Here is a 16668-nt window from a genome sequence, read left to right on the forward strand (position 1 = left end):
TTACATTTTGTTTATTCATTCATCCCCTGATGGCCACTTGGGTTACTTCCATCTCTGGCTACTGTGGATAATGCTGATATGAACAGGAGTGTGCAGAGATCTCTTCAAGACTCTATTTTCAGTTCTTTGGGATATACACCCATAAGTGGTGATGCTGGATCAGATAATCCCATTTTTAATTTGAAGACTGGCCACACTGTTTTCCACAGAAAAATCTGGCTTACATTTTGAATGTCTTTTTTCATTTTGTTGTTCTAATCATTTTTATCATTTTGTAAAAGTATCAGTTTAAATTATCAGAAATTTGTAAAATTTGTAACCCTGTCACTCAGCATCACAGTAAAAGTATCAGTTTAAATTATCAGAAATTTGTAAAAAGACTGGTCTTTTAACTAGAGATGATTTTGGAAATATTCCTCTAAGATAATTCTCAATATACAAATATACTATGTCCCCTCTTTATCTTTTAAAGATTTATTTATTTGGAGAGTTGGAGAGAGAGCACATACACAAACAGGGGGAGGGGCAGAGGAAAAGGGAAAAATATCCTCAAGCGGACTCCCCGATAAGCACAGAGCATGAGGTGGGCTCCATCCCAGGACTCTGAGATATGACCTGACACAAAATCAAGAGCTAGATGCTCAACCAATTGAGCCACCCAAGTGCCCCTATTTCCAGTCTTTAAAAACAAAACTTAGATCTCACTTTCCTCACCTGCTACTGTCCTGTTTCTCATTGAAGGAGCTGTCCATGTGCATTGTCTAACGCTCGATGCCTATGCTCTCCTGGTTCTACCATCCATGTCTCTGCTCATGCATACACAACCAATGATCAGTTCTCTTTCTTGATTTAGCAGTATATTCTTTTTTTTTTTTTCTCTTGATTTCTAGGGATCCACTTAATGCTGGAAAGTCCTGGGCTCAGATCTCGGTCCTTTATTCTTCCCTATCAACAATCACTGCCAGCCCAAATCCCCCTCCTGAACTCCAGACTCATGTACACAGGCTGCTTATGTTTCTTCACTGTAATGTCTAATAAACATTTCAGACATCATACCTAAAACCGAACCGCTGACCCCTCAAAATTCTGCTGAGTTGATTAGCCAAAAACAGTCATCCTACCTCTAACAGTTCACATTTAATATATTAGTAAATGATCTAGTAGTTTAAGAACAAACAAAAAAAATTGACTTTTAATTATCACCCCAGTGATCCCAACTCTGGTGTAAGCCATCATCTCTCATCTTTTTTTTTTTTAAGATTTTATTTTATTTATTCAGAGAGACACAGAGAGAGAGAGGCAGAGACACTGGCAGAGGGAGAAGCAGACTCCATGCAGGGAGCCCAACATGGGACTCAACCCTGGGTCTCCAGGATCATGCTCTGGGCTGAAAGTGGCGCTAAACCGCTGGGCCACCGGGACTGCCCTCATCTCTCATCTCTATCACTGCCATACCTAAGTAGATCTGTTTCCAACTCTTGCTCCCTATAGTTCAGTCTCCACAGTGATCAGAATGGGCCTTTTCAACTTATTTCAAAAAAATCCTTCAACTATTTCATTTTGAATAAATACAAAGTTTTCCCAACAGCTCACAAGGCCCTATATAATATTCCTCCAGTTACTTCCTCTCCATCTCTCTTCATCCCAGCCACAAGGTCAAGCTTACCTGTTTCACTTTGCCTGGAGCTCACTTCACCATATCCTCCATAGCTAATTCTCATACTTTAAGACAGCTCATTAGGCAACTTCCTGTAAGATCTACTTTGATGGGGCAGCCCCAGTGGCGCAGCGGTTTAGCGCCGCCTGCAGCCCAGGTGTGATCCTGGAGACCCTGGATTGAGTCCCATGTCAGGCTCTCTGCATGGTGCCTGCTTCTCTCTCTGCCTCTCTCTCTCTGTGTATCTCAATAAATAAAGTCTTTAAAAAAATTTTTTTTAAAATATCTACTTTGATGACTACATTTTAAATTGCAATCTGCCCTCTTGTAACACAAAACTTCCAGTTCTTTTCTTGCTCTAATTTTCTTGGCACTTATTAGCTTTATGGTAGTATTATATTGTTTATAATATTGTAGTCTGCCCCTAGAATGTAAGCTCCCTGAGGGCAGGGATCTTCTCTCTTTTTGTTCACTGATGTACTCTAAGCACCTCGAATATTGCCTGACATATAGTGGGCCCTTGACAGGTCTGTTGAATGAATGAATCCTATAACCAAGTTTATTAGCAAGAAAAAAGCTTTGTGCCCCCCATTAGAACAACAAATCATTCAAAATGAGAAACTCATATTAGAAGTGAACAAAAATCTCAGAATAGAATGTACTATATGCATCTTCCAGGAACATTTCAAATAATCCTTGAGGCACTATTTCTGATAAATCCAAGAATGAAGAAGATAGAATGTTATATTGTTCACCGTATCCTAAATTAAGTTATTGTCAGGTGAGTCCTACCATATTTTCACACAAATGGATTTATTACCACTTTAAGTATTAAAAAGATAGTCTTACATGTAAGATAGTCACAAGATAAGTGACTAAGAATGTTAAGGCAAAACACAGGACATCTATTTAAAATTTCTCTTGAATAAAAGGTCTACTGAATAATGAAAATGGCTATTGCATAGGAGCTCATTTGTTTTAATTTAAAAAAACGAGTTTACAGCTATCATGATCCACATGTTGCTACCCCAAATGGCATTTCTGCTTTTAATCTACATAAGCTTTAACATAGGACCCAGTATCTCAACATGTTTGCCTTGAATTCCAACAAACCTATACCCTTCAAACCACCTCGCTGGGAAATTATTCAAATAGCTAGTGAGCACATGAAAAGATGCTCAATATTGACAATAATCAGGATAATACAAACTAAAACTACAATATCTTATTTTGTACCTAAAACGGCTATCATCTTGTTAAAGAATTAATAATATCAAAAATTGGCAAGAAATGCAGAGCAACTGGAACTTTCACACGTACTTGCAAGAGTTTAAAATGATTACACATATTAAAGATCAAACTGTAAAATTTAGTTTTAGCTCCAAACCATGACCTGAAGAATTCCACTAGAATTTTGGTCCTAAAATAATTGGGGTGCTCAACCATTTCACAGAGTACTTCAGCTACTACAGAAACTGCTGGTACTGCTGGGGATTTACCCCAAAGATACAGATGTAGTGAAACGCTGGCACACCTGCACCCCAATGTTTATAGCAGCAATGTCCACAATAGCCAAACTGTAGAAGGAGCCTCGGTGTCCATCAATAGATGAATGGATAAAAGAAGGTGTGGTCTATGTATACAATGGAATATTACTCAGCCATTAGAAACGACGAATACCCACCATTTGCTTTAATGTGGATGGAACTGGAAGGTATTATGCTGAGTGAAGTACGTCAATCGGAGAAAGACAATCATATGGTTTCACTCATACGGGCAATATAAAAAATAGTGAAAGGAATTATAGGGGAAAGGAGAGAAAATGAGTGGGAAAAATCAAAGAGGATGACAAAACATGAGAGACTCCTAACTCTGGGAAACGAACAAGGGGTAGTGGAAGGGGAGGTAGGTGGGGGGATGGGGTGACTGGGTGACAGGCACTGAGGGGAGCACTTGATGGCATGAGTACTGGGTTGTTATACTATATGCTGGCAAACTGAACTCCAATAAAAAAAATACATATACAAAAAAAAAAACTGCTGAAGTCCCAAATACAATGTTAATATTCAATTCATTTGTGATACAAGTTATATTCATGGAAAACACATGCCTTTTGATGGAAGGCATCAGAGAGAAGGGCAGTAGCTGGTATAAACGTTCAGTAAGCAACAGCTGATAAAGCACAAGGTCAGCTACTCAACCCATCCCAAAAGTTTCTACTTGTGCCCAGTGTGAAGTTAACAAAAGAAGCAGCACTGGCCAACGTATCACTAAGCCAAGTGCTCCATTTGTGCTGTGGTACCTCAGAGAAGCCATGAACAGACTAAACTTCCTCAGTGCAGACAACATTGGCTACCAAGGCCAAAGAAGCTTGCCTTCATCTTGAAGCACCAAGAACCGGACTTCATCCTTACATGTCTATTTTGGTGAACCCTGTCACTCAGCATCACGTGCAAATGTAGATTAGTCTGTGCTGATGTTAGAATGGTAAAAATGTAGGATGTTTAGGCAATTTTAGAGGTATATTTTAAGATATTTACAACCAATAAGTATCTGAAGCAGCCACTTAAAATGTTTAATCATACTTAATTGAATTTTATGGGAGAAAATGTATACAATGGTAGCATCCTTGAATTTGGGGAGATTGCTGAAATATTAGGACCTTTATGTTATACTCATTGTTAACAAGTCTATAACATAGTCAGATAACTATCCATGTAGTTACCTATATGATTTTAACATTCATCTGCTAGATCTTAGGGGGGGGAAGGGTAAAATTAAAAATTTAATTCACTTGACTATGTACTACATCAAACTAACATGGCAACACTGCTCCACTAGCAGAGCAAAAGCTGAGAAATAATGAAGAGTGTGGAAATGCAGAGCCATCACATCCTTGGATAATCTCTTGACACAAGATTCACCCTCCGAGGAAACCTACCATCCCAGGACCACAGTGTGTTCCATCTGCCAGGGGCATGTGTTGAGTGCGACAGCCCTTGTGTACTCCTTCTGCACTAGTGCACCAGAGACGCCTGCACTGCTTCTGCATGGTAACATAAAGCAAACAAGAGTAAACCAACACTATGTCCACCAGATCAATCTAGTGTAATGCATTGGTTTCTACATTGATCTTACATATGTCACAGTTTCATGGTCAGAGGTAGAAATAATCAGCAAAAAAAAAAAAAAAAAAAAAAAATCTTTACTAAGTTCTATCATCAATTTATCTCTAAACATATAAAATGGCAATGTTTAGTTTTAGATTTTCATCATACATTGAACAACGAGAGAGAGAAATTAGAGTGGAAATATTCAAAATTATGGGAAACATTTCTCTTTGCAAGATATTTTTCTAAAGGACTTTTTGTTGTAAAATGTTATTCACAAGGAGTTTCCAAAAGCCTCTTTTGATACGATGATAGAATGTATGAATAATGTGCATAGAAATACTGTATAATGTATACTGGTTTCCTACTTTGTGAATATAATGCATACTTTCAACTTCTGAACAAAGGGTTCTCAAGTTTTCACGAGAAATAAAATCCACAGAGGTTCACAGGAGCTATACCCAAGATAATTCTCTTCTTTTTCTGAATTTAAATTCAAAGTTTATTTAGTGTATAAATCAGGTAAAAAAGAAATGTATCTTGAACAAAAAAATTAAGTTAAATCTTCCCCTCCTCCTTAGTGGATATTTAAAAGCTTATTAACATTTTTTATTCAAAGATTTTAAAAACAATATTACTATGTGGAATATGCTTTGCCTATCTTTGCACTCACTGTTAGATTTCTTTCTTTCTTCCTTTCTTTCATTCATTCATTCATTCGAGATTTAGTTTATGACAAATCCTGAATAGAACACTGGGGATATATATTTCAATGAGTGAATGAAGTTGTATTCCTGGTGCAATGATCCTCACAACCTAGGAGTGTATCTAACCTATGAAATATCCTCAAAGTTATAGAGTTTAACGATAACAACAGGCCCTACATTTCATTTCTTTGGATTCAAATCTATGTAAATTAAAATGTAGTCTATTTGGATTCCCGGGGCTTTTAATATAACTCATTATCAAGACATTTCAATTTTATCACCCACCCAAAAAAAAATAGCATTTGAACATAAATATTTGAATGCTTTTCATTTTCAATAACCTCTCAGTGTCTATTTTCTAAATGGGGAGTACTTCACATAGGATTTTGTGAGAGTTAATGAAAATAATTAAGTACTTAACACAGTACAGAACACATAATAAGTACTCACTAAATTTTACTTTCCCTTTTTTTTAACCGCTTTCTGGCAAACGGCAAATTTCTCTAAGACTTACTAACTTCTAAAATACACAGTTCACCTTCTGTTCAAGAGAATAAATGTATATTTTTGAAACATATTCTAACTGTAACTTTATGGTAGTCTTAAAAAAAAAAAAAAAAAAGGATAGAATTTTTCTTACCAAGTATGGACACACTTGTGATCCAGGACCAAACATAAGTTCACACTGCTTGTTTACATCATACATTAATCCAGGAGGTTGTGAAGATAGATCATAAATTCTTCCATTTGGTCTGTCAAGGAGGCATTCCCCATGACCAGTACTGTGCCAATGACCGAAAATATCGTTAACAGATGTCGATGCATAAAATTCTTTATCACATTTTCTGTGTTCTACACTTTCAAAAAGAGTATCAATATTTCTTTTCATAATTTAAAAACCAATGCATATCAAAGTCAGGAAGAAAACCTCACAATTCACAAAGGACTTTTAACGTGTTTGTTCTCGTTTGAATACTACAATAGCTTTGAAGATACAATTTTTAAAAAGAACAGTGACAAACTAATCAGAATATAATTTTATGAAACCTATTCATATAATCACACTACACTTTTGATCTATTTTGTTGCCCAATAGAAATGCCTTATATTTAATGCCCAAATCATCAAGATGTTAAAAAGTTTTCAAATAATTTAGGAAAGTACATTTAAAGTTCTATATAACAAAACAAGGGAATTTCAGAAAGCGTTATTTTGTTTCCACTTTAAAGGGCTAGAGTTTGCGTTTTGGTTCTAGTGCTTCCCAGGATGCATGGCTGTGGACAACTTCCCTGAGTCTCTTCACCTATAATAACAGTGACACTATTCACCTTATAAGTTTCTATTAAAGTGTGTGTGTGTGTATACACATACATATACATATAAAGGACTTAGAAAAGTAGTAAACAGCAGAGGAAATGAGTGTTTATTACTCTTAGCTTGTAATGCAGTGTCTAGTGTACAGGAAACTGAAAATGTCCCATCATCCCAATTGGGTTAAAAACATTTTGTTTCGAAAAAAATAGAAATGAGGGACGCCTGGGTGACTCAGTGGTTGGGCATCTGCCTTTGGCTCAGGGCATGATCCTGCGGTCCCGGGATCAAGTCCTACATCGGGCTCCCTGCATGGAGCCTGCTTCTCCCTCTGCCTCTCTCAATCTGTGTCGCTCATGAATAAAATCTTTAAAAAAAAAAATAGAAACGATCGTTCCATTGCCATAATTTAGAAATCTACAATTTTTTACTGGCTAGAAAGACATTAAATTTTGTCCAAAACTGAACATATAAACTTTAGGGGAAAAAAACGAGCACATACATATTTTTTTTTAATTCCCATGGAGAGAATCCCATTACCCCCTTTCAAAAATAAGGACATTTACTGGTATTTTTAATCAGCATCTCAATTGGCCATTGAACAAAGCTATATGCAATCACATATAGATCAGCAACTGTGTATTATGCTTTTAAATCAACTCTCCAAACAAGAATAATCACTGATAACTTTGGATTATATTTATGAACATATAATCCAAAGCATGCTTTCATTTATTCTCATAGTTCTCATAAAGAGAGGTAACTAGAAAGTGCATAGATTGGTGATTAGAATATGTAGAAAAAAAAAGAATACTTCATTTATACCAAAAAAAAAATTACTTGGAAAGAGTTTGGCCTTGCCTTTTAGCAACTGTCAATAAATAGGACAGAAACACCACTTGGATAAAAGTGGGAATTAAGAAGCCTAGTGGAAGGTGGAGAGATGAGACAAGAAAAATCTGGATCTGCTTCTTCTCTTCAAACCTAGGAAAATCTTCCAAAAGAACATGTAAACATATAGATGCCAGACCTCTCTGGTTGTACTAAGCTACTTCAAAGATTCATAGTTTGACATCAGCTATTGTCTGTCCTTCAAAGGCACCTCAAACATGAGCCTCTCAAACTCCTCTCAAAATATTATTCAGTAGCTTCTGAAAAAATTGAAACACACACACACACACACACACACACACACACACACACACACGAAGTGTGAATCTCAGTAGGGCTTTCCTTGAAAAGTTTTCCTAATAGAGCACCTAAACTGTTTTACTGTTTTAAAAAAAAAAAAAAAAAGTGGAAGGGAGGGAGGGAGGGAGGGAGGGGGAGAGAGAGAGAGAGAGAGAGAAATAGAGAAAGAAAAAGAAAGGCAAAGCTAGCCTCTGACCTGCCCCCTTCCTAAATATTTTATTTTTTAAAAAAATTTTATTTATTTATTCATGAGAGACACAGAGAGAGAGTGAGAGAGAGAGAGAGATAGGCAGAGGGAGAAGCAGGCTCCATGCAGGGAGCCTGACGTGGGACTCGATCCCGGGTCTCTAGAATCACACCCTGGGCTGAAAGCAGTGCTAAACCACTGAGCCACTGGGGCTGCCCCCAAAATATTTTAGAAGTATGTATATACAACCCTTTTCTTATTTTTAAAAATGCATTTGTATAAAGAACACTCTTAAATTTAAACAGAAAAACTAAACAGAAATTGAACCACTTTAAAAGAACAAATGAATTTCAAATTCTATAGTCTAATAAATGTTTCATTTAACTAAAGTAATATAATTTCAGACTTACTCTAGGAATTCAGTGATATATTTCTGACTACATTTTGACCAGGTCCAAGGACTTGTGTGGTAATTTAAAGTTGGAGCCATTACATGATATTGATGTTTACTTCCAGTTTCCTTACATTTAAAACTATCATCATGTGGAACATTAAATCTAAAAATGAAAATAAACACTTAAAAAAAGAATATGAAAATATGAATACAACATTAGTAACAGATCTCTTATAAGGTAAAAGACAAATAAATCCAATCATATTAAAACTTATACTCTTGATCTCTCCCTTTGGGCACTGTAAAACCAGGGCTATCTTCATGTTTAGAAGCACATGATCTGAGAAACACTAGATTATAACTTTGATCAGCAGCACAGTCTGTTGACTTGGTAGCTTGAGTCTAAAGAATCAAAATATGTTGACTCTGGCTCACCTCATCACAATATGGATATAACATTCACATAAATACTTGCAGGTTTCAGCATGCATATCCTAAGAGGTGTGTAGGTAGATTACATAAAAGCGATACCACACTCATTTGTAGATCACTGACTATTTACTACAGTATCAAAATTTCTTTTCTTTTCTTTTTTTTTTTTAAATTTCTTGATAGAAAAGAACCCCTAATTCTTTATCATTCTATAGCATCCGTCTGTTTTACACGAAACAGGCTACGTACTGTTTCCAGTCTATACTCAGTGATTACTGATAGAACTGGAATAACAAAAACCTTCCTAAAGGGCAACCAAATCTTTGTAAGATCAAGGATTTTAGATAATTAGCTGGCCAGCAGCAGAGCCTATGCATTCTTTTGAGGACCTAAGTATGAACTTGCATTTAGAAGGAACACTGAATCCACCTAACTCAGCTCTTTGCCTGCTGAGATTTGTACTTAAAAATCAGTCTTTCAATTAAGCTACCTACCCATATTCTAAAGACACCCAAAGAGTTTTTCAGGAAGAAAATAAATGTCTAAGATGGCAGTCTCTGCGAGAACAGTTTTCCATTAGTTAGTAGCCTTGGAAATCAGCTAACAGTACTTTCCAGATGTTACTGCAATGCATCTACGGCCCTCAGGTAAGCTCCTGATCCCATCTCTCCCTCACTCAAACAATTGGAGTGTACACCTTGCTGATAATCCTGAAACATAACGGTGCTAAAAGGGAACTGAAGAGGCACTAGTTCAATAAAAATGATTTCCACTTGAAATTATTCCTGTTGGATACCCTAATGATATAAGGCATGACCAGGGAAAGAAAATGTAGTGAAACTAAAAGAGGCAACTCTAGCCTCAATTCCTTATTAGCGTATAAACAAGAAATCCCAAGAATGCTGGGGGTACACATATGGAAACCTTTCAGAGGATGAGTTTGTAGGGGTTTCTGACTTTCCATGGGAGCTCCGAGGCTATCACGGGGAATCATGGCCTGCATTCTTAGAGCATAGAACCCCAGTAGAATTTTTAATAATGCAGGAACAGATAGAACCCTTCATTTGTACAAACAAAAAACAAAAAACAAAACCAAAAAACAACAACTATGAAGCTGGAGAAATAACTTTTAAAAAAATCTCTTAATGATTAAGAAATTCCCACATGCCACATTCTCTGCTGGGGCTCTGAGCTATAAGAGCAACAAGTGAGTTGGTATTACAAATATTATTGGGAGTTCCCCAGAACCAGAAGCCCCTGCAGGCCCTCCCATAAGATGGAAGAGGACAGTACCTGGTCATGTATGGGATAACAAGGGATAGAGGCCAGAAGTGCTGGTCATGTAATCCAATACAGTAAATGAAATAAAAATTCCCAAGTTCTAGTTCTTTGCTTAGTCTGTTGATCTGTGCAGCCTGTCTGACCTAACAGATCACAAAAGAGCCAGAGTTAGCATTTCAGGGATGAAAATTACACTAACAATATTTTTAAAGACATAAAGCTGCTAATTACTCAATTGAAGATGGAATTGTAGGCATTCTGTGCAATGATTAATAGAAAGCACATCACTGAGGTAGCAGAAGGTACTTACACATGCCCGAGCTCGTGGGCGATGGTAAAGGCAGCGCTGAGTCCATTTTCTTCACTAATAGAGCAGCTCCGTAAAGGATCACATAGGGTACCTAACTCTGCTAAACCTGAAAAATTTCATGTTTGTATTTCAAAATGGGAAGTATCAAATTATAAAGAACTAAATTTTAAAGCTTTTACTATTGGCAATACTACTTAGAAATGGATACAGAGTTGGCTATTAATATCACAAATATTTTATAAGGTGAAGGAAACAAGAATAGAATGATTTATCTGCAGCTGAAATCTTTCTAAGCCAATTCTTGGATTCTTTTACTGAAGAAAATAAACCAAAATATGGGGTGAACAATTCTTAAAAAAAAAAAAAAAAAAAAAAAAAAAAAAAAAAAAAAGGAAGAGGATGTTCGCAAATTGAATTTAAATAACAATTTTTTATTTTTTTTTAAATCTTTTTTTTTTTAATTTTTATTTATTTATGATAGTCACAGAGAGAGAGAGAGAGAGAGAGAGAGAGAGGCAGAGACATAGGCAGAGGGAGAAGCAGGCTCCATGCACCGGGAGCCTGACGTGGGATTCGATCCTGGGTCTCCAGGATCGCGCCCTGGGCCAAAGGCAGGCGCCAAACCGCTGTGCCACCCAGGGATCCCTAAATAACAATTTTTTAAAAAGAGGAAAAAAAGTTTGTTATAGGAAGGATGAGGTTTTAGGCAACATTAGCGTAGAGACTAGACAAATCAATGAAAGTTGGTAAAAGAACTAATATAGAAGATACCACAGAACACTATAAATTAATGAATTTGCTTTACTATTTAAAGTTTTGAGGCAGCATACAATTATTCAGCTTTAATTAAATGAGTGATTATATGTTAACTGCACAGAATAGCACCTGGCATCTAAAATGTGTTAAATAAAATTATTGACATATTAAAGGTACCCAATAATTTTGTAAATGTTTAGAAAATGTATCCTATTAAGATCTATTCACTCTTTAATATGAAGAACATCACGCAATGCCAACTTGCTGCTGAAAGAGCTGATATAATCCAGAATAAGAAATTGAAAATAAGTGTTCCTTACAACAATCCATAGTCCATCAACTCAGTTGACATTTATTTACCGTGATGGCATAGTTTTTGCTATTATTCTTCAGAATTTTATTGTAAGTTATCTGCTCTCCTAAGGACAATCCCTTTCATAAAAAAGCAGAATTTTTCATATATAACCAGTTGCTTACTGTAAAGTTTTTGCATTTAGAAAGTTCTTAATATACAGTAGACCTGTATTAACTACTGTGCTTTAGATCTATACTCCTCTGTATTCTTTCATTTATAAAACTTAAAAGCATGCACATTTTCCTAATATTATGGTAATTTCCTAACAATGAGAAATGTTTTCTCGTGCTTTAAAAAACACTGAACTGAGGAATCTAAAAATGCCAGAAAAATTCAGATGAACATGTTCAATTACCAATACTTCTTTCCTTAATAAACAAAAGTATTTGCTCTCTTTCTGAACCCATAGCCAAAGGCATTGCTTGGGCAAAGATCCCCCCAAATAACATTTTCTTAATTAGAATCAAAGTAAAAAATGAGCAAGGAAAAAAACGAGAAAGATTATTTAACAGTCTGCTCTCCCAAGTATGCAAGAATTAATGTTCTACTAAAGTATGACTTCTTACTTTATGTGCCATTTTTTAGACAGTTTTGGTCAATTTTATATTTCTCCTTTAGTAGAGGTTAAAACTAAACACATTTTTATTGAATATCTTGCTATTCCTGCGCCTTCTTTAGTCTTTTCAATCTGTTAAGTGGCTCAATTTCCATATATTCATTTCTAAGACTACATAGATATTTCAAAAAAAATATTGACTATCATCAAATTTTATGTTTCATGCTTAAAGATGAATATATTCCAAGCTAACCTGCCCTGTTCTTTTCACTATGTGTCTTTTTGTGTCAGTGCCATACTCTCTTGATTACTGTAGTTTTGTAGTATAATTTGAAATCTGGGATTATGAAACCTCCAGCCTTGTTCTTCCATATCTGAAAGCTTTAAAAATTATTATTATTTTTTTTTTTAGGAAGAGGAGGAGAAAGGGAGGGAATGGTAGGGAGGGGCAGAGGGAGACAGAAAATCTTAAGCAGGCTCCATGCCCAGAGTGGAGCCCAATATGGGGCTCAATCTCAGAACCCTGAGATTATGACCTGAGCCAAAATCAAAGTCAGATGCTTAACTGACTGAGCCACCCAGGTGTCCCATACCTCTGGTCTTTTTGATGACCATTATTCTAACAGATGTGGAGTGTGATTTTGATTTACACTTCCCTAACTAGTGATTTTGTGCATTTTTCATATATTTGTTCCATTTGTATGTCTTCTGAGATTCGTATCCATAATAACATTGTCATGTCTGTTAGTAATATGTAATCCTAATGAATAATTTAACTTTTTGAAATTAGTTGGATACTTAACTGAGCCATCTAGATGCCCCTGAAATCATTTATTAGTGTAATGATAATGAGAGCTGACCTGGGTTTATTATGTATGTTATACTATTGTAAGGTTTTATGTGATAGAACTCATTTATTCTTCATAGCAAATCTATGAAGCTAAGAGTAACTTTCAGTTTCATAGATGAGTACAAGTCACGTGCTCAAGGCTGTACAATTTGTATTAACACAAGGATTAGTATTTTGTCATCTAAAACATGTGGAAAAATCACTAAGTATCCTGCTATCTATTATCTTTTGTAGATATCATTGCCCAGTCTTTGAACCCTTTTTGAAAAGCATGTTGAAAATGGTTTTCCTTTTTTTTTTTTTTAAGATTTTATTTATTTATTCATGAGAGACAGAGAGAGAGAGAGAGAGAGAGGCAGAGACACAGGCAGAGGAAGAAGCAGGCTCCATGCAGGGAGCCTGACGTGGGACTCGATCCCGGGTTTCCAGGATCACACCCTAGGCTGAAGGCAGTGCTAAACCACTGAGACACCCAGGCTGTCCGGTTTTCCTTCTTTAAAATGGCTAGATTGGGTGACTCTGTGCAGCTTCTTGAACTTCTAAAAATAGGGAGCCTGTATCAGATTTGGGCCCAAGCTACTTTATTCTATCTCTGACCACTTTTATATATATATATATATACATATATATTTTTTTTTTTCTGACCACTTTTATAGAACCCCATATTAGCTTGAGTGAATTTAGGTACAAACCATCAATTAGCTGCTTGGTGCCATGATGTTATATATTCACTTTGATTTGTTTTTGTTCTTGCCTGTTTATGGGCATATTTTGAGTTGGGTCTTTAATCATATACAAAACATATTTCCATGGATCTGTATGTGATTAAAATGGTTAGCTTGTTGGTGGGAATGTAAATTGGTGCACCACTATGGAAGACAGTATGGAATCGTTCCCTCAAAAAACTAGAAATAGAAAGATTATGTGATCCAGCAATTCCGTTTTTGGCTATTTACCTGAAAACAAAAACACTAATTTGAAAAGATATATGCATTCCTATGTTCACTGCAACATTATTTACAATAGCCAAGATATGGAAACTACCTAATTGCTAAGATTACTGATAGATGAATGGATAAAGAAGATGTGATATATAAGTATACAATAGATTATTCAACCATAAAAAAGAATGAAATCTTGTCATTTGTGATAACACAGATGGATTTAGAGTATTTATGCTAAGTAAGGTAAGTCAGAGAAATACAAACACTATTTAATTTTACTTATATGTGAAATCTACAAAACACCATTTAATTTTACTTATATGTGAAATCTACAAAACAAGCAACCAACCAGTTTGATCAATACGGAGAACAAACTGGTAGTTGCCATGGAGGGTAGGGAGTGGGTGAAAAAGGTGAAGGGGATTAAAAAGTACAAACTTCCATTTATAAAATAAATCACAGAAATATAAAGTACAGCATAGGGAATAAGCCAATAATACTATAATAACTTAATAACTGTGCTGATATATAATAGCTTATCACAGTAAGCATTTCACAATGTATATGTAAATGTTGACTAACTATAAGGTACAAGTGAACCTAATATTGTGTGATAATTATACTAAAATTAGAAAAAGGAAGGAAACATGCTTTTTAGGACTCAATACTTAGGATTAAATTTTCTGCCAAGAACCTATGGCAAATATTCTTAACAGTGTAACTTTATTAGTATTCCCTAAAGAAAAAAATTATTGAAAAGTAAGGATAATTGCCATAATTCACAAATGATATGAGTGTCCATGAGATTTTGAGTGATGAATCAGTGGCTAGAATTAAAATCAATAAACAAAATAGTCTATTGCATTTCTATTAATCAGTATTCTATGCTCTTTACAATAAAAAAGTCTAACAAAATTTGTGTATGACTAGCATGAAAGAAAACATGTATTACTGAAAGACATTTAAAAAGATCTACATAAATGGACAGATAATGTTTTATAATGAGTTGAAATGCAGATCTAAAATTTTTTTATGGAAAAACAAAGTCTAAGAATAGCTAAAATACTGTTGCCAAAAATAAGGTAAAGTTATATACCCTGCCAATTAGTAGGATTTATTACAGGGCTACAAAAATTAAAATACAATTGATTCTTGAACAACATGGGAATTAGGGACACCAACCCTGTGCAGTGAAAAAGGATATAACTTTTGACTCCCAAAACCATAATGGCCAACAGCTGACCAGAAGCCTTAAAATAAAAGAATTACTGACACATGTTTTGTGTATGAATTATACATTGAATTCTTACAATAAAGCTAAAGAAAATAATAAATAAAATAGATTTACAATGCTGTACTGAGTGAAACAATCTATGTGTTAGTCTCTGTATAATTTGACCTGCGCAGCTCAAACCATGTTGTTCAAAGGTCAACTGGTAGAGTAGAATTGGTACATAAACTAGGAAAGTAATTAATGGAATGGAAGAATGATTTGCAGACACTCATGCAAATATAAAATTTTTAGGAGACTGCAGTTACTAAGTAAAGGAAGTGAACTATTCGATGTATGGTCTGAGGAAACTATCTAAATAGAAAAGGAACAAAACTAGGTCTGTATCTAGTTTTATCCCAAATGGTTTAGAAATTTAAACATGAAAGGACCAATTTTTAAATGTTTATAAGAAAACAGGATATGTTTAGACTTTGAGTTACAGAAGGGTGTTTTTTTTTTTTTTAAGATTTTATTTTTTTTATTCATGAGAGACAGAGAAGGAGGCAGAGACATAGGCAGAGGGTGAAGTAGGTTCCTTGCAGGGAGCCCGATGTGGGAATCCTACCAGGACCTCAGAATCACGACCTGAGCCAAAGGCAGACACTTAACCACTGAGCCACCCAGGCATAACAAATATAAAATTGCTATACATTCAGTTTTTACACCTTTTCGCAAACACACAGAAACAAAAACTAAGCAACAAATTATTGAAGGGTATCTGTGATACACAGAAGCCAAAATGGATTTAGTATCACAAAGTTATAAATAACATCTAAAAAGCAGTAAGACAGTCCAATTTGCTGGCATATAGTTTTTCATAATATTCTCTTATAATTGTATTTCTGTGGTGTTGTTATTTCTCTCCTCTCGTTTGTGATTTATTTGGGTCCTTTCTCTTTTTGATAAGTTCAGCTAGGGGTTTATCAAATTTATTAATTTTTTCAAAGAAACAGATCCTGGTTTCATTGATCTGTTCTATTGTTTTCTTAGTTTCTGTGCCATTTATTTCTGTTTCTAATCTTGATTATTTCCCTTCTTCTACTGATTCTAGGCTTTGTTTTTCTATCCTTTATGTGTAAAGTTAGATTTATTTAAGATTTTTCTTATCAAAACTACAAGGAGATATCACCTCACACCTGTCAGAATGGCTGAAACTAATAACTCAGGAAACAACAGGTGTTGGCAAGGACACAGAGAAAAGGAAACCCTTTTGCACCATTGGTGGGAACACGAACTGGTGAGCCACTCTGGAAAACAGCATGGAGGTTCCTCAAAAAGTTAAAAATAGAACTACCCTATGATCCAGCAATTGCCTTAGTAATAACTAGTGAATAACTAGTACCTAAAGGATATA

General features: G+C 35.3%; 1 protein-coding gene across 4 annotated transcripts in view; it reads right to left on the reverse strand.

The window, feature by feature from the left end:
• The window catches only part of ADAMTS20 (ADAM metallopeptidase with thrombospondin type 1 motif 20), a 162947-nt gene that overhangs the window by 93500 nt on the left and 52779 nt on the right, over nucleotides 1–16668 (reverse strand). For all 4 annotated transcript variants that reach the window (XM_038577378.1, XM_038577379.1, XM_038577380.1 and 1 more), the window contains exons 8-11: nucleotides 10581–10686; nucleotides 8574–8720; nucleotides 6115–6256; nucleotides 4599–4703 (exon numbers count right to left, since the gene is read on the reverse strand). In XM_038577378.1, coding sequence (XP_038433306.1) covers nucleotides 4599–4703; nucleotides 6115–6256; nucleotides 8574–8720; nucleotides 10581–10686 — 500 coding nt within the window. The remainder of the gene's footprint in view (nucleotides 1–4598; nucleotides 4704–6114; nucleotides 6257–8573; nucleotides 8721–10580; nucleotides 10687–16668) is intronic.

This window comes from Canis lupus, chromosome 27 (genome assembly GCF_011100685.1).
Source record: "Canis lupus familiaris isolate Mischka breed German Shepherd chromosome 27, alternate assembly UU_Cfam_GSD_1.0, whole genome shotgun sequence".
Lineage (NCBI taxonomy): Eukaryota > Metazoa > Chordata > Mammalia > Carnivora > Canidae > Canis > Canis lupus.